General features: G+C 35.8%; 1 protein-coding gene across 2 annotated transcripts in view; it reads left to right on the forward strand.

Moving 5' to 3' along the window:
• Positions 1 to 300: 300 nt before the first annotated feature.
• LOC149779619 (methylmalonyl-CoA mutase, mitochondrial-like) overlaps positions 301 to 22,479 on the forward strand; it is a 118,574-nt gene continuing 96,395 nt past the window's right edge. For both annotated transcript variants that reach the window (XR_016415683.1, XM_089940407.1), the window contains exons 1-7: positions 301 to 459; positions 6,958 to 7,086; positions 9,277 to 9,408; positions 12,880 to 12,986; positions 14,562 to 14,745; positions 16,698 to 16,832; positions 20,856 to 20,973. Coding sequence is in view for 1 of the 2 variants with exons in the window: in XM_089940407.1 (XP_089796533.1) it covers positions 406 to 459; positions 6,958 to 7,086; positions 9,277 to 9,408; positions 12,880 to 12,986; positions 14,562 to 14,745; positions 16,698 to 16,832; positions 20,856 to 20,973 (859 nt within the window). In the remaining variant the exon portion in view is untranslated. The remainder of the gene's footprint in view (positions 460 to 6,957; positions 7,087 to 9,276; positions 9,409 to 12,879; positions 12,987 to 14,561; positions 14,746 to 16,697; positions 16,833 to 20,855; positions 20,974 to 22,479) is intronic.

The raw sequence follows: 22,479 nt of genomic DNA on the forward strand, positions 1-22,479 counted from the left end.
CAAATCTGATCTGATTCGGTTTAAAATTAATTTATTTTCTACAAAGTTTCTTCGCTTATTATATGATAAGTTTCACATTTTGTAAACTTAAAACTGTTTTCACTGACAAATTTGCATTTGTAAGGTGTTTTGCGGTAGGTTTGTAGTGGCTTGCGGTAAATGCATAGAACCACAGATTTACCAGTCAAACAGTTTGGTTATTCGTAGATTCGTGACATCTCGTGCAATCCTTGTTGGGTAAATTAGATCCCCATTTATTCGAGGCACGATCCGTATGATACAGGCCTACTTAGAAGACGTTCATTCCAGTATAGTCGACCTTGACCTTGCCATCACCTTCAAGCTATAGATTTCAGCGAAGTAAACATACGATTTAAAGAGGAAGAATCTGAGTTTTTCGTAACCATGCTGAGCGCAGCCCAATCCTTAAAACAGACGGCTTCATATCGAGTATTACAGGTATACCGTCATGGTTATGTGTTGAGATAAATATTCGGGGAAAAGCGTGTACTACAAGCTGTTCTATCGTGTTACTTAATTTCGAGGATGCTATTACAACTATATAATTTAGTATATCAACATCCTGTCTTGATATAGTAACCTGACAGTCGTTCATAAGTTCTGCTCATGATTATAGTACAAGTAAAACGGGTCATGTATGTATTCAACACCGACTATTTCAGTAATGGGTGTCATTTTTTTAGAATTTGATTCTGCGCGTCGGGTAATTCTGCGCAACGATACGTCATTTCTGTAAACACTGGATCACGTGCTATTTTGGGTCAAAAATCCATTTTGTATCATGAAAGAACGATCGTACTTTAATGAAGAAAATGTTATTCATAAAGTATACACAAATATCCCACGTTTCGACATGAAAGGATTATGAAAATGTGATTTCTAAATGTCAACATCAAGACCCACTCCATGACCTTGAACCCGTAGCCCAAAATATCCGATTTACTGTGTTATCTGTTAGAATCATAAAATAAATGCATTATATAGAAGGTGGTAAAGTATGCCTTAAAAAAATTCTGCATCTTAATCCAAGTTTCCATTTTTTCAAGAAGTTGTCCCACACACAAAATCGTCTGCTACCCAACATGTCAGCTTGCGGTTATAACAGGATTGTCACAAAATTTCCCAGCGTATAGTCTGTTTCTAAATTCTTTAGTAACTTTTCCCCATAAACAGGATGTTGTAAACACATTACACCCTATTCAATGCTGTTTCTCTTCCACATAAAAGCTTATATTTACTAATTTTTTTACAAGATCAGTTCAGTTGGCTTAATATCGCTTGGAATTTATTGACATTGTTATGTCAAAGTTTGTAGAACTAGCTATAATCCTAACCTAAGTACTCGACTGAACTGCTGATAGAAACAGTCCAAAGTAATGTATTTCATTTCTATAGCCAGATGGATACAAATTACATGTTTTCAATGCTGTGCACATAATTGGCTGACATATTGCAAGTCATGAAAACATGATGGTTGTATCCTGTCTGTCCAAAATTAATATTATTTTGAATAGAATATTCTCAGTAACAATTGCCTCGTTTCAAATGGTAAGCACTGCAGTATTTTATTTTTGTCAATCAGTCAAATTAGGTATGCGTTTTGCTTCAGTATTGGAGACGGAATCCTTATGTACGCAGAAATGCCGGACAGCATTGTACCTTTAAGTGGCAAGTATTCACATCATTTGGATTTGTATACATCCATATTTTTTTGGAATGTCATTACTTAGACTGTGATAGGTGTATAGGGCAAAATCAGTATTTTAAAGTACGTATACATTTTTTGATGAAATGAACCTATAGGTGTGATCCAGCACAATCTGAATTGATGTCAGAATGAAAGCTACGCATATTGATAAACAAATTTGTTCAACCCTTTATTGTGACGATGCCATTTGACACACTTTTTTTAACCCAAGTTTGGTATGTGCCACCATTGTAAAAGACAACAGGGATCAATAATTTTTGTTAGGAAGTTTCTTGATGACAGTTAAGGTGCAGATCATTCAAAAATCAGGATTGAATAGACTTTGGTTAAAGAAAATTAGTCTTACATTTTAAAAGACAATTTATATTTAATTTAAAATGAATAAATGCACATACATGACCCATGTGACTGGTACTATAGGCACATACATTTCTAGGAAAGTTGGAAAACAGCCAAAGTCATTGAGTCAAAGAATTTCAATTAATCTGTACAATTCATTTGTTATTTTCAGTTACAACCCACACCCTAGTATTACAGTGTAATATGTTTGTCCTGACAGTTATGTTTTTGGGTCGATGTCTTACTTCCTAAATAACATCATGTAGCTCGTTGTTGTAGGGTTTAATGCCATTTTTCAGCACACGATAGGCTATACATGGCGGCCAGTATTAATGGTGGAGGAAGAACTTGGGGAAAACCCTGGAAAGAACCACTGACCCATGAGAAGCTACTGGCAAGCTTTCTCACATACCCACATTGGCTTAATCAGAGAATTGAACCCATGCAGACAGAGGTGAGATGGCAGTGAACCGTAACAGAGAGCACTTTAGACCACTCGGCCACTTGGGGCCCCCATGTAGTTCGTTCCCTGGACTGCAGTCAGAGGATTGAGAAGCCAAATTTTCAGTAATAATTTACACACCTGACATATTGATGATTTTTTACAAATTTAAAGCTGTATTGCTTTAGTTGGACTTGCTCAGAAGTATTTTTCTGAAAGGTTTCAAATTTCGACACAAGTAAATGGAGATGTTTTCAAGTTCAGTTGACCTACATTTCAGTTGATTGGAATGTGATGGAAGCTGGGAATGCTAAAATCAGTTAACACATTAACCCCTAGTGACGACTTTACAGGGCAGGAGGTAGTAGCCTACTGCCGAGCTCTGTAGCGTCATGGTCATGCATGATACACTAAAGTGGGTGGTATTATATAAAGGTAGACAGATGTTGTTCTACAATGATAGCAAATAATCTGGAATATCCAGTTGTACTACGAAATACAGATAGAAAAACCTCATTTTTTGGACCCGACTTTTTTTTTACACAAAATTTACTTGTGGTCGGAATCCGATTTTGTGTCTGGATGTTAGTCTTGTTGGTCTCACATCTAAGGCAAACCGGTATGAACTGCAAACAGACTGATGAGCCTTTGCAAAAAGTATCTAATGAGTTTCTGCAATATTAGTATATTTTTTATTCATTTCATTAATAATCTGGTTTTGGCTTTCCTGGCTGTAATTTGATGGCAAATCAAATATCAGCTTCACGTCGCACTTCTTCAGCCACACAGAAGGTGTAACTGGCTTCTTCTTTACCGCTTTGGTGGCCTGGTGGTTAGAGCATCCAAATCAGAAGTGGGAGGTCGTGGGCTTTGAATCCTGGCCGTGTCATACCAAAGACTTACAAAACTGGTACTAACAGCTGCCTCGCTAGGTGCTCAACATTAAGAGGTTAGTGTTAGGACTGGTCGGCCTGGTTTCAGGATAATGTGACTGGGTGGGACATCATGCTACATGTCTGCGGAATGTGGCCCCAGTGCTTGACATCACTATAAACTGCCACACTGCAGAAATCGTAGTGATATGACTGAAAAATTGTGAAAGCTATGTTAAAAATTCTAATCACACACACCGACTTCTTTAGTGAGGTGTCCTTCATTAAGTTAGGTTAGTTTCACTCATGGCTGCTATCTTAATGGTGTATCTGGCCAGTTCTCTACTAACTAAGGCTGTTCTTCTCTTTGGTCCATTTGCTATTGTACTGTTCATTAGTGTGGATATGGTTCAGGCACTGATGGTGAGTTGTATCACTTTTGTTCTCTTGTTTGGTTTTGCGACCACTAAGTTGGGATCCCATCAGCCGCAGTGTGTTGACCAGGGTTGAAGTGAAGCGGGCAGTGTTTACCTTTTCTAGCTCTTTCCTCTACATTGGTAGTGAACAATATGATTCTAAAAATGGGTTGCTGAATTTCACTGCAGCTTCGGTTAGTGAAAAGTGATTCTATGCCCTGAACTGCCAGTTTAGTTTGTAGCTACATCTCCCAATGTATCCACACCTGCTGCTTTGCCGCTCACCCACTGCCACAGGACTTGAAATAGTATGGTACTGGGAGGGGAATAGTGTCATGATTTGCATGTGTATTCAGTTTAAGTGAGGGAGAGTTGCAGTAACTCTCTTGTCTGGGATTGTCTGAATCCAGTTGTGTCAAGACATCTGGTGACACAGCTGGATACAGTGGGTGGTAGTCAGTTTCTGCTGCACCTGAGCTGATGCACTGTCCACACAGCTCTTGCCATCTACATTCACAGACAGGTGATGATCATATCTATTGGATATCTACTGTATCTGCTCAACCACCTGATACACAGGAGTACAGCAGCTGATTCCTGACGTCTATGGAATGGTTTTAATGTTGTGGTTAATAGAAATGTTTATCCGTTGAACAATGTGTACAGCCCTATGTTTTTGTTTGGTAACTCATCAGACTAGCACATATTAGTGATTTTTCCACCCTTGATACCACATATATCAATTATTTTGTTTTTAATTAAATTGGAATATAAAGCATCTAACAGGTATCCACTAAAACACTTGTGTGTTCATTAGTACTTTAAAGATTGGACTATTGTAACTCAATTCTGTCTGGTTCATCTCAATATCTACTCCAGAAACCTAAAAAAGTTCAAAACACAGCTGCTCGTATCATACTTAGAGTACCACGATCAGAGCACACTTCCCCGCTTCTCTGTACCCTACACTGGCTATCCATTCGATCCAGAATCAAACACAAAATTTGTTCTCTGTGCTACGTTTCACTGTCGGACTCCAGTCCAACATACCTATCCGACCTCACCCATGTGTACACACCAGCAAGATACTTACGCTCCTCTTCTGACAATTGTATACTCATTATTACCACTATGAAAACACAGTCATATGGACAGCATTCTTTTGCATACCAGGGCTGAGCAACATGGAATGAATTGCCCACTGAACTTAGACACAAAGACACATTGATCACATTCAAGAGGGCTCTCAAAACTCACTTATTTCGACTGCAAGAACAAACTTTAAGACCTAATAATGTTTCCTACCTGAAATATTCTCAGCATGTTTTTATTTTTTAATGTTTTTCTAATTTCATGGTGTTTGTTTTTGCAATAATATTATTATGTTTTTTATCTTACAGGTGTTGTCTAATGTTGTAAAGCGCTTAGAGCTTCTAAAGATTAGGCGCTATACAAAGTCCTCATTATTATTATCCAGTAACTTTCTTTAATGTGTCTGTTCATCTCTCAGTATCACAGTATTGAAAGGCATGAAAGAAAAATTACCTAGTGATTATTTGTATTAAGTGTTATGTCTCTATAGTCTGAAACTAATAGAATACAGCAAGAACCAACAAGTTCAGTAAAATTCAACAAATAACTTATTTCCCTTGAATACAAAGTGAAAATTTAGAAAGAACTTACAGTATTGTGAATGAAATCCCAAATAGTTATAAAAGTTCTTTCACATGTCCAAAAGTATAGAGTATTATGAATGAATTTCATGTTTTGTTTAATGAATTCCGGTTTTGAATGTGCTGATGTACCAATATCCAGGAATAGTTTTGATTTGCTAACAGTCTCAATATGCCACAATGATATAATCTAAAATATCACTAAATGAATTCACAACAATCCCAAAATAGTTATTTATTGTGAAAGCATTATTGAGTACTTTGTAATTCCTGTGAATAATTTAACTAAACTTCTCAAATGAACATGAACACAACATAAATTGATTCCACTTAGGATGATTAGGTAGGAATGATTAATTCTGTTTATTGCTACCTTATATAAAACCAAGACACAATAACATAACGTGGATGAGAGTAATTTTCACCTCAGATTCATTTCCAGAACATTCTAGTTTGTAAATAAAGTCAGGTCTCTTAGTAAATATTTAGTAAAGAACATGTAAAACATCAGGTAGATCCAGTTGTCCCCAGGGGAATACCATTGTCCTGAACTCAGATCCAAGTAAACATGTTTAGCTTCAAGTAATAATGAGCTTAAAATATAATCTGATATCATAGACAAAAATGTACTATATAATATGTTGTTTACAGAAAAAAGGCATTAGTCAGGTAGACACTCAGTTATGGAAAAAGGTCAGTTGGCAAAATACAGATTAAATATACATGCACATAACATAAGCTGTATTGAAACAGTAGATGAGAACCAAGGATCCATGCATTTATTTTTTTATTTGAAAGTGGTGATTATTCATTTTCTTGGAAACATGTTGCAGGGTTTGCCGAACATACTGCATGTGACATTTTATTTCTCACAGGTTATTAAATAAATTGCATCAGTTGATATGCAGCCAGTGTTAAAATTTAGAGAAAACAGAAATAGCTATTGAAATCCCTGAGTAGTTTGTAGTTAAGGAAGTCAGCTAGCTGTTTGTGACTGCTTATTGCAGTAATTATATGTGTACAGGGTTGGAACCTTGCATGTACAACTGTATATTATCCCTCTAAAAATGTCTATTCTTTGAAATAATTTACACTGCTGTGCTACAAACTGGCTTAAAGTTCTATGATTTTTCTTTGAAACAAAAATATAGACGCTGTTCTTTGTCAATTCTTTTTTCATTTCCTTTGTATAACAACCATTTGACCTATGATATCAAGATATGATAATATTAGATGATGTAGCCATATTTTGTAATGAAGGCCCCCTTTCGGTTTTATTCATACAAACTAAAATGACTAACATTTTTTCGATGAATGAAGGTGTGTAGAATCTAGGGAAACAGTCTGTTAAAACTTAAATTTTCATTTGCATTATGAAATTATGAATTTAAATTTAATTTACATACATGTATTTGTATTTGGTATACATTGTTTGGTGGTACATGTACTTCTTGATGATTTTAACAGTATGTTTACTCATATATAGAAGCTGTTGCCTGCCTGCTCATCTCGATGTCTCCATCGGGAACCATTGGATCCAAAATGGCGGGAGAGTGCAAAGAAAGAGCTCAGTGGAAAAGATCCAGAAGAAGTTCTTACATGGAAAACTCCTGAGGTAATAATTCAATTCAGCATTAAAAGTGCAGTGTTTTAGTATAGATAGGTGTGATAGCTAACTCTGTATAGACTAGACATTCCCTGAATTTTTCCATTTTGTGTAGTGATGTTGAGATGGGAGATCATAGCATATTTACTATGGAAAACATGAAATTGTCAAATCAACATAGTATTGGCATAGAGTAACAGCTTACTAACTAGGCCTAGCAAACTTGAAGGACCTTACATAGAGCCTTACCCTCCTGAAATCAAGAGGAACATAAATTTATCCACTTGACAAAATCTTATTGTATCCAAACTTAAAACTGAAGCTCTTTTTTTAAAAATTAAAATGCAATTTAAACTTTTGGAGAACCATTATTTACAACATTTTCAAGATTTCGTTATGAGGGCACCAGTTTAAAAAAATTTTAATCTTTATTTTTATTTTATCAATTTTATTTAATATTATTGAATTTTCTTTAATTTTAATTTTGATAAGCTTAATACATATTGCTTTGTTCTTCATGGCATGAATAAATGTCTAAATTAACAATTTTTTTTTACTTTGGTTCATTGGGTTATTATTATTATTATTATTATTATTATTATTATTATTAATTATTATTATCATTATTATTATTATAGAGTTGTTTTTATTTTTGATGTATTAACTGTTGTTCATATTTACAGCAGTAGAACAAGGAATGGATAACAAGTCTGTGTATGAAATTTTCTCTCAATAATTAAATTTTTTATAGAATACCATTAGCATTAAATGCTGAAATACACAAAGGCTTTAAATGCTGAAATACACAAAGGCCTATCTTAGCTCTAGCTAAATCATCATTTAGATATTGCCACCTTTGTTCTTAATTCATTGATCTGTTTGTCTCAAACTCAAACCACCCTGAGGGCCACATGAGGGTATTTTTGGTGGCACAAGGGCTGCACCACCTTTGTTATCTCTTGTGACACCTTGTGACACCAGTCATTTTGTGGGCCACAGGATATGGCTTAGCAGGCCGCATGTGGCCCGTGGGACATGCTTGAGATACCTGATTTAGATGTTACTCCCTTTGTGGTTCATTCATTGATTCATTTGTAGGTCTAGATTGTGAGTATCAGTGAAGGGTTTTTAGTCCTACTTTGCATTTGCAAATAAGTGCTTTGTCAGCATGTTTTTCACATCACCTAGATATTACTTTAATAAACAATAAAATGTTGGACTAACTGGTACTGAAATCACTATCAAACAACTCACTTAAATATTCTGATTTCAGTGTATTGTGAAACTAAATGTCCAATAAATGTTTCATCTTTTTAACATTTTAATAATTCTTGATGAACTGTTTTTCATTTGCCTATAAAAAGTTAAGTCACTGGACTGCAGTTGTTGGATATCATATTTAAAAGAAATCATATAGGATATGATTGAAGCAGGTTCTCTATGCATATGCTTATATGGGAGGGCTTTATATTCATAAAGATTTTGTAATTATATTTTTTATTTGTACATTTTTAGAATTTCACTTTTAATTGGGAGTTTATCCATTATGGTACTGATGTTCCATTAAATCAACATTTTCTATCAACGTAAATACATTCCAAATCTCACTTAGTGTAATTTCTGAAAGAAAATAATTGCTTATGTTCGAAGTGTTATACTTATTTTTTTTCACACCTGCATGTATCACAAATATCCATGGAGTATAGGCTTATTGTAATACTGCTTTTGTTTTAATAAATGTATAAAGATGTTGAATCCAATCGAAATTAAGATGTGATAATAGCAGAATTGTCATTTTTGTATGTGTACTGGTAATTTTAATATTGGCAGTTTTGGCTGTTATTTTTTTCCACTGATGCCACTGTTTCATTTTTTTTAAGTTATAAAATTCTTTTTGATTTCATATTTCATTTATGGAGAATGGAAACAAAGAATAGAAAAGCATCTGATTGGTCTTTATGGAAACTTATGCAAAGATTGGCTTGCTAAATATTGAGAAGAGCATATTATTCTGAAACATAACTCCTTAAAATGTAACCGTAGGTATTTTGTCTTTTGAACAGTAAGTGTCAGACTACACAATATATTTTTTGCAACTAGGTTAATTAAATTGGCTATTGTAAAGATCTTTAAAAGATTAAAAAAATATTCATGTACTTTGGAAGAGCAATCAAAGATGTCTGATATATATTTGTATAGGGTATAAACATCAAACCATTGTACACCAAGAAGGATACAGAACAGACACTCCACGAGTTGCCAGGACAGTTTCCCTTTACAAGGGGACCTTACTCTACCATGTATACACACAGGCCTTGGACCATCCGACAGGTATGACTCTCCTGACTTTATTGTACATTTAGAGAATTTTAAAATTGAAAACCATATTAAAGATATATATTGCCTGACATCAATGTTCAAGATTAAATAATTTATCTTTTGTACCAGACCTTCATGGTTGCATCAGAGATGCTGCTATGGTTATAGCATTTGCACACCCTCCCATTTGTTTGTACTCCCTACTGATTTTAAAATTGTAAAGCATCCAGGATATAAAAAATCCTTGTCCTTTCATTCATCAGTTTATAATTTACAACCTGATTATTGCCAGTTTGTCCCCAGCACTGTCAACATATTAAAGTTTCAAACCAAATGGAAGCTCTTGATGTAAACAGGTTTACATTCTGCACACTGTCCTTTTTTGGTTTCTAGAAAAGTCTATTTCAGTAAAAACTGTGTTGTCTGAATCCAGTATTTGCAGTGTGTAGTTTTAATATTTCTAAAACAAATAAAAAGGAGGAATTCTTGTACACGTGTGTTCAGAGATATGTAACTCGAAAATTTATGAAATTATTGAGATTATTAAAGACAGTGAAATACATCACATCTCTTGCTTGAAAGCAGAGACTTGCCCATGCTCATGTAGTGACTGTGTTATAAAGGATTTCCCATTTTATTCAAAACACCAACAAAGCGACACTATTTGGGACTACCTGGTGACAATCAAGTTAGTTCATTTTACTATGAAAACTTTCAATGCTGAATCACATGTCCAGGGTCTCCTTGACAATAATTTGCATTCCATATAAATTTTTTAGTTGAATTCCATTGAAAGTAGACATTAGGGCACCAACCAGATATTAGCAGGGCTTAGGAAAAGCACTTTTCCTCTCATCCTGACTGCGTACAGATTGGCTCTGCAAAGGAAAACTTGATTGGTTCTTGTCCACATAGATACAGATTCACACCTTGAGAATATCTTTGTGCATTTTCAATTTTTAACAAGCTTTAAAGCGCAGGATCTCTTAACATATTATGTACATCAGTTATATTATTTTTCCTATTTTACCTCCTTGTCAGATCAGAACACGTGGCAAAAGAAGCCTACTTTGACTTTTACACAATCCACCTGATGTAAACTTGATACAAAAGTGATGACAGCAGGTTAAAAACAAGCCTAGTATCAAGCTTGCATCAGGTGCCAGTGGTTTTTGTAGTAAGTGCCAAGGTAGTGTTGTGAGAAGTGTTCTTTTTGAGGAGATTGACAACATGTACAAATAGTAGTGTTGTTACAAGATTGCTGTGTTGAGTAAACTGATGACTGCAACAGGTGTTGGTGTTGTGAAAAGACTACAGTGTTGAGTAGACTGATGACATGGACAGATAGTAGTATTGTGACAAGTTTGCTGCGTTGAGTAGACTTATATCATCAACTGATATTAGTATTGTGAAAAGCCTACTGTGTTGAGTAGACTGACGACATGGACAAGTAGTAGTAGTGTTGTGACAAGTTTGCTGTGTTGAGTAGACTGATGACAGCAACTGGTGTTAGTGTTGTGACATGTCTGCTGTGTTGAGTAGACTGATGACATGGACAAGTAGTAGTAGTGTTGTGACAAGTTTGCTGTGTTGAGTAGACTGATGACAGCAACTGGTGTTAGTGTTGTGACATGTCTGCTGTGTTGAGTAGACTGATGACATGGACAAGTAGTAGTAGTGTTGTGACAAGTTTGCTGTGTTGAGTAGACTGATGACAGCAACTGGTGTTAGTGTTGTGACATGTCTGCTGTGTTGAGTAGACTGATGACATGGACAAGTAGTAGTAGTGTTGTGACAAGTTTGCTGTGTTGAGTAGACTGATGACAGCAACTGGTGTTAGTGTTGTGACATGTCTGCTGTGTTGAGTAGACTGACGACATGGACAAGTAGTAGTAGTGTTGTGACAAGTTTGCTGTGTTGAGGAGACTGATGACAGCAACTGGTATTAGTGTTGTGACATGTCTGCTGTGTTGAGTAGACTGATGACATGGACAAGTAGTAGTAGTGTTGTGACAAGTTTGCTGTGTTGAGTAGACTGATGACAGCAACTGGTGTTAGTGTTGTGACATGTCTGCTGTGTTGAGTAGACTGATGACATGGACAAGTAGTAGTAGTGTTGTGACAAGTTTGCTATGTTGAGTAGATTGATGACAGCAACTGTTATCAGTGTTGTGACATGTCTACTATGTTGAGTAGATTGATGACAGCAACAGGTATTAGTGTTTTGACATGTCTACTGTGTTGAGTAGATTGATGACAACAACTGGTATTATTATTGTGACCTGTATACTGTGTTGAGTAGATTGATGACAGCAACTGGTATTAGTGTTGTGATTTGTATACTGTGTTGAGTAGATCGATGACAGCAACTGGTATTAGTGTTATTTGTATTGTGACATGTCTATTGCATTGAGTAGATTGATGACATCAGCTGGTATTAGTATTGTGACCTGTATACTCTGTTGAGTAGATTGATGACAGCAACTGGTATTAGTGTTGTTAGTGTTGTTACATGTCTACTGTGTTGAGTAGATTGATGACAGCAACTGGTATTAGTGTTGTGACATGTCTACTGTGTTGAATAGACTGATGACAGCAACTGGTATTAGTCTTGTGACATGTCTAATGTGTTGAGTGAATTGATGACAGCAACTGTTATTAGCATTGTGAGATGCCTACTATGTTGAGCAGACTGATGACAGCAACTGGTATTAGTGTTGTGACATGTCTGCTGTGTTGAGTAGATTGATGACAGCAACTGGAATTAGTATTGTGACATGTCTACTGTGTTGAGTAGATTGATGACAGCAATTGGTATTAGTGTTGTGACATGTCTGCTGTGTTGAGTAGATTGATGACAGCAACTGGAATTAGTATTGTGACATGTCTACTGTGTTGAGTAGATTGATGACAGCAACTGGTATTAGTGTTGTGACATGTCTGCTGTTTTGAGTAGATTGATGAGATGGGCAAGTATCTGCTGCATCTCACCCATTCCAAGGAAGAATGAATACAAAAATCTTCCCTGCGACTGGCTTAAGTGGATTTAAAAAAAGAAAAATTTCTACCTTCTTTTCCTTTAAGTCATTGTAATTTTCAAATTCTTCTTGTCAAATGTTTAGATAATCCTTCTGAAACAAATTGCTTCATATGGAGATTAAGCAGCATGCACATTTATGAGTTTCAACTGTTTTTTACTTGATTCTGGTGAACATCCTGTGATTTAGTTCATGGTCATATGTCTAATTCAGATGTTTTGCAAGAATCTCAAAATATAAAGTTTTTCATTGTTTCCTAAGTAAGAATGATTTTTTAATTTAATGAATTTCACTTAGGAAAAAAAGCAAGAAAAGACCAGGAGATTCTTGTTTCAAGAAGGATGGTAACTGTGATAAATGCAGTCATTTAATTTGTTAGAATATGCTTGAGTAAGATTTGGAATCGAGTAGAGTTTTAAAATGGTGAGTCCTGATCTTGTTTCAGTATGCAGGATTCAGCACTGTGGAGGAGAGTAACAAGTTTTACAGAGACAACATTGCTGGTGGTCAACAAGGGCTTAGCGTGGCATTTGACCTGCCAACTCACAGAGGGTAGGATTTTGAAATGGAAACTTTTATACATAACTGTAAATTTTGCTTCATCACTCTTAGATTTGGCTTTTAGGTAAATGCATTGCATAGTTATGTTCAGATTATGGATTGCCCAGACAGTGTGTGGCTGTAGACACAGTGCAAGGGATTAAGTGTCCACTACAAGTAATGGATGTCCATTATATCTGTTGGGTGTCTACAGGAAGAGATGTCCACTGAGACTAGTGAACAGCCACTCAGTGTAGTGGCTATCATGAAGATATTGTTATCTCTACTATTCTCAAATGGTGACTATACCAACATGGTGTTTTTACCAATAGACTTATAATGCCTACATTATTCAGCCAGGCTGGGCAGAACCAGTTGACTTGAAAGTGAATGTGTTTTATAAGGGGTATATATAATATTGTCAGGCTGTGTAATGCAAATAGACCTGAAAGTGTACTTCACATGGTATATACAGTATAGTACACAGAAAGGCTCAGCAGTGCCAGTAGACATGAAAGTGACTATTTCATAAGGGTACATATAGTACACAGAAAGTTGAGCAGTCCCAGTAGACTTGAAAGTGACTATTTCACAAGGGTACATCTAGTACACAGAAAAGCTGAGCAGTCCCAGTAGACCTGAAAGTGACTATTTCACAAAGGTACATATAGTACACAGAAAGCTGAGCAGTCCCAGTAGACCTGAAAGTGGCTATCTCACAAGGTACATCTAGTACACAGAAAAGCTGAGCAGTCCCAGTAGACCAAGAAAGTGACTATTTCACGAAGGTACATATAGTACACAGAAAGCTGAGCAGTCCCAGTAGACCTGAAAGGGACTATTTCACAAGGGTACATCTAGTACACAGAAAAGCTGAGCAGTCCCAGTAGACCTGAAAGTGACTATTTCACAAAGGTACATATAGTACACAGAAAGCTGAGCAGTCCCGGTAGACCTGAAAGTGACTATTTCACAAGGGTACATCTAGTACACAGAAAACTGAGCAGTCCCAGTAGACCTGAAAGAAACAACTGCACACTCGGAAGTATGCTGCACCAAATGGCTGAGAATTATATATCTATACTTGTCAGCACTTGATGTTACAGCTCTGAGGTCCAGTACACATTCTTTGGGAAAAGTATAGAAAGTGATTCTGTTGGGTGCTTGAGGCAGTCGATTGGTTGGCCAGAGCTTAATGCAAATATACAGTGAATCTGCTGAGATGTGCTAACAGTAATGATTAACACTGTGGACAAAACCAGTGAGACATAGACATTGGTTTTGTGGTTTTTATAAATACTTCCATCCAGTTTTTAAAAATGTATTTAGTTCCAAATCAGGAAGTGAAATACCCAGTTATATCATTCTTGTTTGGAGCTTTTGTGATTGTAACTCAGAAAGTGTAATAACATACGATGATACAAGGTTAATACTATGACAACGGAATTCAAATTGCATTCAGTCTATCATTTATGCATTTTAATGCTACAAATTCTAACATTGAGTCAGTTGATAGTATTTTACTTAGTCATTGTATATTCATTTTTTAATTAGTTCCAGAAAGAAAATGTTACTTTGAACTTTCAGGTATGACTCAGACAATCCAAGGGTACATGGTGATGTGGGTATGGCTGGTGTGGCAATCGACTCAGTTGAGGACACAAAACTCTTGTTTGATGGGATTCCGCTGAAGAAAATCTCAACATCGATGACAATGAATGGTGCTGTCTTGCCAATTATGGCCATGTATGTTGTAGCTGCTGAGGAGCAGGTAAGGGGATGAAGATTACATGGTCAGAGATCAGAACAACTTATAGGATGGTATGTTGTCCATTTGTATATTTTCTCTTCATCTGTTAGCATCAGTTTGTTGTTGCTACTTTTCCTGTAATTGGAGGATTTCTATGAAACTTTATTCTCTCATTCATCTCATGGTCTGCTTGGTACTATATGAAAATGGTGCCACTAGGACATTCAGTATGGATGTTACTGTGGCCATTTTGAAAATCTTGTTATTGCTACTCATTCTTATTGTTTGCACTAAACAACTTATGATGTCTAGTTGGGGATAAATGAAAATGGTGCCAATCTGATGGCCATCATGCATCTTGAAAATCTTGGCATGGTTTGCAACCATATGGAAAACATACTTTTAACTCAAAATGTTGAGCCAATTTCGGTCAGACTTGGTAGAAATGCTTGATAAGACAAGCTATGTAAGTACTGTGTCCAGGGTAGAATCCCCAAGGAATAATGTGGCTTCATTTGCAGGCAGTTGAAAAACCTATTTCTGACATTTCCTCACAAATGACATCCAGTTTTAAGTTGATATGCATGTTTCATAGAACAGCCTTCATTAAAATTGTATTTTAGGCTTCCCTAGTGATGGTGTGGCTTCATTAGTAACTGATACTTGTATTTTTGGCTTCTCCAGAACAGCTACACCAATCTGCCAGAACTTGTTCGGGATGTTCATTAGAAACTGTTCTATCAAAATTGTATTTGGATTGGTTCTGTACCAGTGGTGCGGTTTCCTTTGCTACATACAGAAAACATTGTTTTGACTTCATTAGAATGTCTGAGCCAATTATGATAAAACGTTTTAGGAATTTTGATAGGACACATTCAGTTTTGCTTCCATAGCTACTGTGTGATTTCTAGAGCAACCATACATAAAGCTGATTTTCAAGTTCTTCTCCATAACATCATAGTCAGGTTTTTATCAGACATGGTTGGAATGTTTCTTAGGGCATACTGTGTGAAATATAGTCTTGGGTGGCACTCCTAGCATAGATGTAGGTTGCTTAGTGACCTGGTGTGAAACCTGTTTTCAACTACTGGTATAGAAAAGTTGAACCACTTTCGATCAAATTTGGTAGGAATGCTTCTTAACATGCTCTATAAAAATTTTGACTGGGCTAGCTCCTTTAGCAATTGTGTTGATTCCAGAGCAAACGTAAGGGAAATCTATTTTCAGCTTTTTAAGAATGGCTGGACCAAGTTTTATTTAACTTGGTATGAATGTGTCCTAGGGTCTGATCTGTCAGAGGTTAGTTCAAGCTAGCTTCCTTTGCAGTGGTGTGACTTCCATGTCAACTAGATGGAAAACCTATAAATGGTACTTGCCTCCAATAAAATATGACAATTGTTGGACCTTATTATTACATTTGCCTTTTAGATCTTTTAGACCAGTACATTAAAGGTGAGTGATATCAGGCTTACTTATGCCTCTTGTTATCTTATGGAGTTCATGCACACACTACAACTCTAGGAAGCATGTGTACCATGAACTTTTGGTTGTTTGTTCAATCATTCTTCTGGTGATCATGGTCTTTTGAAACAGAGAAGTAAAATTATAGTAGGGGCCCCGAGTGGTCTAAAGCGCTCTCCATTACGGATCACTGCCATCTCACCTCTGTCTGCGTGGGTTCGAGTCTAGGATTTGGCTAATGTGGGTATGTGAGAAAGCTTGCCAGTAGGTTCTCGTGGGTCATTGGTTCTTCTTGGTGTTTTCCCGGGTTCTTCCTCCACCATTAATACTGGCTGCCATGCATAGCCTATCTTGTGCTGAAATATGGCATTAAACCCCACAACAACAACAACAAACATTATAGTAAGTGTGCTGTCAGGTGATATGCAAGAGTAATGGGTGAGATAAATTGAATTGATGAAAGCTAAACTACCATTTTAGCAGAAACTCTAACTGGCTCTTGTTATCAACAGGGTGCCAAGCAAGATGAGCTGTCTGGTACAATACAGAATGACATATTGAAGGAGTTCATGGTCCGTAACACCTACATTTTCCCTCCTGAGCCTTCCATGAGAATCATTGGGGATATCTTCGAATACACATCCAAGGTAGATTTTAATCAGGAGTATATGCTGTTTTTTCATTTTTATATAATCATGGGATATATGCATGCATTTTTATACACGTCACAGGATACATGCATGGTTTTTGTACACATCATGAGTTGTTTTTATACACATCACAGGATATATGCATGGGTTTTGTACACATGGGATATGTACATGGATTTTTATACACGTCACCGGATATATACATGGAGTTATTATGCACATTACAGGATATATACACATGAGTTTTTATACACATCATGGTATCTATACATTACATTTTATACATATCACAGAATATATTCATATGGCAAAAAATAGTCTTCTCACAGGCTGTACTTGAGGTTCATTTGTTAGATAATGTGCAATATTAATTTTGACTGCCACTTCAAATATTAATATGCCAGTTTTGTTGTCCTTTTAACAGTATATGATTTTGCAATTCTGAATGCACTGGCGTGCACCATGTGTAAACGTGTCACTCTGTGTTTGTATGTGTGTATATATGTACAGATGATGCTGAATTTATATCATAGATGCATTCCTGAAGCTATGGCTAAATTGAAATTAATGTAAATTCATTTATATGAGCTGCGTATGAGTCACAGCACATGGGACCAGTGATAGTATAAAAATTAGCACAGTGGTGCAAATTGAATCTTATTCTTCATTGTACATGGATTGAAAATCAAAGTGCCTAAATCAAATTGGCATAAATTGTGCATCACCTGTATTTAAATTTATTGGGGAAATGGGAATAGTTTGATAATTAAGTCACCATTCAGTTATTATAGCAAAAAGTAAATTGGGACAGAACATCATTTTTGCAATTGATTAGAAAACAGAATGATCTGAGGTTTGAAAATTCATCCTTCACCCCATACTGTTGGGGAAGCCATCAAGTTCTTTAACAGAGGATGGAACTCCCTTCTTTGAAGCTTATTGAGCTTTACATTAAGTCAGAGAATTGGAGCCATGTATCAAATTTCAAATATAACTTGTGATTTAAATACTTTTTGTAACTCCTTGGGAGATCCTAACACATTTCTAACAAGTCTTAAAAAACTTTCGGACAAAAAAAAACTTTTAAGAGAGATCATTGGAAATCCCTCTCCAGAAACTAAATTTCACATCTGTCATGTAGTTATCTTAAGTTGAGCTCTATGATTCAGACAAGTCTTCTGTCCAAGTGGAGCATCATCATTTAGCCCTGACCCAAACATAGAGTGTACATAGATTAAATGAAGACGTCAAGAGTCTTTTTACGGAGAATGTACCTCAGAAAGTTTTGTGACTATGCAGGAGAATCCAACGTAAGTCACAATGAGTCAGATAGATTTCTCCCAGAAAGTAAATTATGTTCCATCCCCTAGTAAAGTCCAAAGCTTTGAAATTCAGTCACAGAAACAACAGTGCAAGGGAAGATATTGTTGTCAAGCTAGGAGACAAAGGACAATGCACGGTTGTCACGAATACTTCTGACTACATTGCTAACGTGAACAGGCAACTCAGATGAGACATTTTATTATAATCTTAGCAACGACCCCATGCCAGAACATGCTAAACTGTGTCTCAGACATTAAGGGATATGTGTACCTTGTGTAGGGCAGATTATGATGTAACATTGATAGGCCTATTACCTTCTATTTGACCCAGATCCAGAGAAATGTACTTGATCCATTCCATTGCACCAAAACAGATTATTTCCAACCTTGAATCCTTTGCTAAACTTGGGCACTTGCATGTTCATTTGCAAGTTAACATAGCACCTAAGAAGTTCATCTGGGTGGCTGATCATGAGCTGACATGGTTACCCAGACTAAATTACCCTGGGCCCAGACTGTGTGATGGTATAGATTATCCTTTGTGATTATGGGCTGACATGGTTACCCATGACTAAATTACCCTGGGCCTAGACTGTGTGATGGTATAGATTATCCTTGTGATTATGGGCTTGGAAATATGATTTCTGATTAACATTGTAATCCAGACAGTCACCTTAACAGTCTAGATCAAATGCTAATGTAAAAATTGGGATAGGTGTAATCCAGTATGACATCATTCTCCCATGGTGCATGCCACACCACAGAGAGCATGAAAAAAAGGAGAATATGATGGAAGGAATTGGATGATTGTTATGGGATGGTTTGGTTGCCTGATGACCAATGAAAAACTGAGATTCTTACTGTTCAAGAAGGCACATTAACAGATGGTTATGTGATGTCTTCAAAGGGGGTTTCTGGTTGGTTGATAAACATTGCCTTCGTGACTAACTTGATTTTTTATATATGCAAGATTCCTGTCTGGATCAAGCTCTAATAATGATACATCTTTGTCTTGGCAGCTACTTACATGCCACCCCCACCCCCCAGGTATAAGCATAATTATTGCTATTGTAAGTGGCAAAAAAAGTGGAATTTGGGCCTAAAAAGTGTAATCTCCATATTACATGCATGAATTACATCACATATGAATAAGATATATTTTTGCTACATAGCCTGGTTCTGCAGCTAGTCAAAATTCTTTTCACTAAGGTCAAAATCCATATAGATTAGAATACAAGTACAAAATATAATAAAAATTTATTTATATTCAGCACTCATTAACTATTCTGCATGTGTAAATTTCACTGAATGATCATAAACTGGAAATCTGCAGTGAAGTGAGTCAGGTGAATGATCATAAACTGGAAATCTGCAGTGAAGTGAGTCAGGTGAATGATCGTAAACTGGAAATCTGCAGTGAAGTGAGTCAAGTCGAGTCTGGTGATCATAAACTGGACATCTGCAGTGAGGTGAGTCATGTGATCATAAACTGGAAATCTGCAGTGAAGTGAGTCAGGTGAATGATCATAAACTGGGAATATCCAGTGAGGTGAGTCTGGTGATCATACACTGGAAATCTGCAGTGAAGTGTGTCAGATGCTCAGATTGCTATTCATTACTCATATACTTTTAAAGTTTATAAAGTGGTGTTGATTTGTAGTTGTTTATAATTTGACTTGCTTTGAAGTTTGAAAAGATCCATCATTTCTAACATATCCTGTCATATAACATTCACAACTCACACCATAAAACATTTCGCTTAACATCTGGTGCCATTTTCTTTAAAAGTACAGACTGGTTCATAACTTCCCTAGCTTATCAATAAAATGAAAATGTGAGGCAAAGTTCACATTTGAAGGAACCTGTCTGTTTTCTTGGAAATGGGTCTTATACATTGCTATTAATAGCAAATAAGGAAATTACTTTTTTACTATTCTCATGCAGTAGTCATCTTTCTAAGAATATTGTCAGATTGTTATCAGTGGAATTAGAGATAGTAAATAAAATGACAAATACAAATTTACGTGGATAACCCGATGTTTGATTATTTTTGCTGTTCTGACCCAAAACAAAGTCAGTGTGTAGTTTTCAAAATTATGATTCTGTATTAAATCTTACTTTATTTCATTATTTCTCTTTTTCTTATTTAGCATTCTGTGGATTTTGTGTTACATGTTAATTTTGGTTTTGTAAATTGTTTCTTTCCCAGATGGAGAGGCAGATTAGCTTAAAACATTAGTAAACTTTTTTAAAAATGTGACATTACCAATTTTTTTGTCAATACATATTATTTGTACTGTTGGTTTGCATTCACTTTTTGATGCTGTTTTTCATCTGATTTTATTGAAGTTAGTTTTGAAGGGATACGTTACCCTCTTATTCAACCATGTAGATACATATTTTCTTTTATCTTTTTTAAAAAGTTGTTTCTTCCACTGATGAAGAGCTTGAACAGCTCAAGATGATGGGGAAACTGTTTTGTAACTGTGCTGGTAACAGTTGTTGTGTCAGTAAATATATATATATATATATATATATATATATATATATATATATATATATATATATATATATATATAGAGAGAGAGAGAGAGAGAGAGAGAGAGAGAGAGACACAGACAGAGAGAGAGAGACAGAGAGATCTGTCTGATATTTTATTTACTTGTTTATTTATTTATTTATATTTTTATGATTTCAGTATATGCCCAAGTTCAACTCGATCTCAATTTCTGGATACCACATGCAGGAGGCTGGGGCAGATGCAGTTCTTGAGACGGCCTTTACCATTGCTGATGGTCTTGAGTACATACGAACAGGTTTGAACCTGGGGTGATTTGGTGTTATGCACTAACACTACATGTAACATCTTTTACAACCAAGGCAGTATTCTGTAACATTTAGGTTTTTGTACTGTTTGTTATAATTTTATTTGCATATTTTATCATTTCATTTTTGTTGAGTCTGTGTTGGTGAAAGGTTGGTGTAGGGATCTTTTTTGGAATACATATGTGAATCTGTCTTTACATCTGTGAATCTGTCTTTACATATGTGAATCTGCCTTACAAATGTGAATCTGTCTTTACATATGTGAATCTGTCTTTACATATGCCAACACCTTAGATTAACCTGAACATTTAAATTGTTTTCCTTCCTTACATATCCAAAAAGTTGTGTCCACTTTCTTCACATTTGGAATATAGCTTGGGGACTGTCTTAATATGCTGGTCATGTTCAGTTTTTTTTCAAACTGTTTCTCAACATACATCACATCATTGTCTTTGAGTGATTTCATATCATTCAAGACTGGTTTCCTATTCAAATCATTCTTTTGTTATTGAGTTATTTGATACCATTTACCTTCATTTCTCCAGGATCTATTCTGGAATGTGTGAAGGCAGGATTCATGCTGATTTCTCAACAATCGTAATAAAAAATTAAGAAACTTTGAAAACCGTTGTGCATAATTTGTCACCTCAGTTAATTCTGATTGGATATGTAACAATCCACCTTTCTACATTTCACATCCTGACTTGGGAGATCATAAAATTTCTGCACTAATTCTTATCCTCATATTCAAAAAAAGGTATCATTCTTTTTGCAGTGTCAGTGAACCAAGCAGTCTGAGTTGATTTTTCTTGGATATGTTGGTTGTATTCAATAATAGATTAACACACTGATTATTGATTGATTATTAGCATTTTCCATTGTAATTGCACATAAACCAGTTTTCATTGTTGATCACATGGTGAATAGACAGGTCTAGTTCATGGTAGTTGAGAAAGATGCAACTAAAGGAGAATGACTTTTCCTGTCAGATTGTTCTTTGCATGCAAGGATGGATATCATTACAGAAATTAAGTTAGATTGTTGTGCATGGCATGTATTAAAAGCCTATATATTTATGAGTATGGCTTTTGAATCCATCTACATTGAGAAACTCTGTTTTTACACAGATGTGGGATTTTCCCCCTTCAAATTTCAATTTTGAAATCCACCTTGGTTTTTGTATATAGATGTTTTGTAATCATTTGCGGATGGGGACTAACTTTGTTCCTGTACATTCTTGGTAAAGTTTTTGCATTTAGCTCAAGTCTCATGCACACTGAATATGTACTGTTACGTGTAGAATCAGGAAACTTGGTGAGGGGTTACAGTGATCTCATCATAGAGTAGATCACTGTAACCTATATTCTTTGCTTCACTGACTTTATGTATTTTTTTTAATTCTCAAACTGTGTTCATATAGAATCATTAAACTGGTTGATTGTATGCATCTCTTTTAGTGCAACTCTTAAAACAAAATGTCACCATGACCTGCATTT

The sequence above is a fragment of the Sinohyriopsis cumingii genome, chromosome 17 (assembly GCF_028554795.1).
Source record: "Sinohyriopsis cumingii isolate HCF-2022 chromosome 17, ASM2855479v2, whole genome shotgun sequence".
Lineage (NCBI taxonomy): Eukaryota > Metazoa > Mollusca > Bivalvia > Unionida > Unionidae > Sinohyriopsis > Sinohyriopsis cumingii.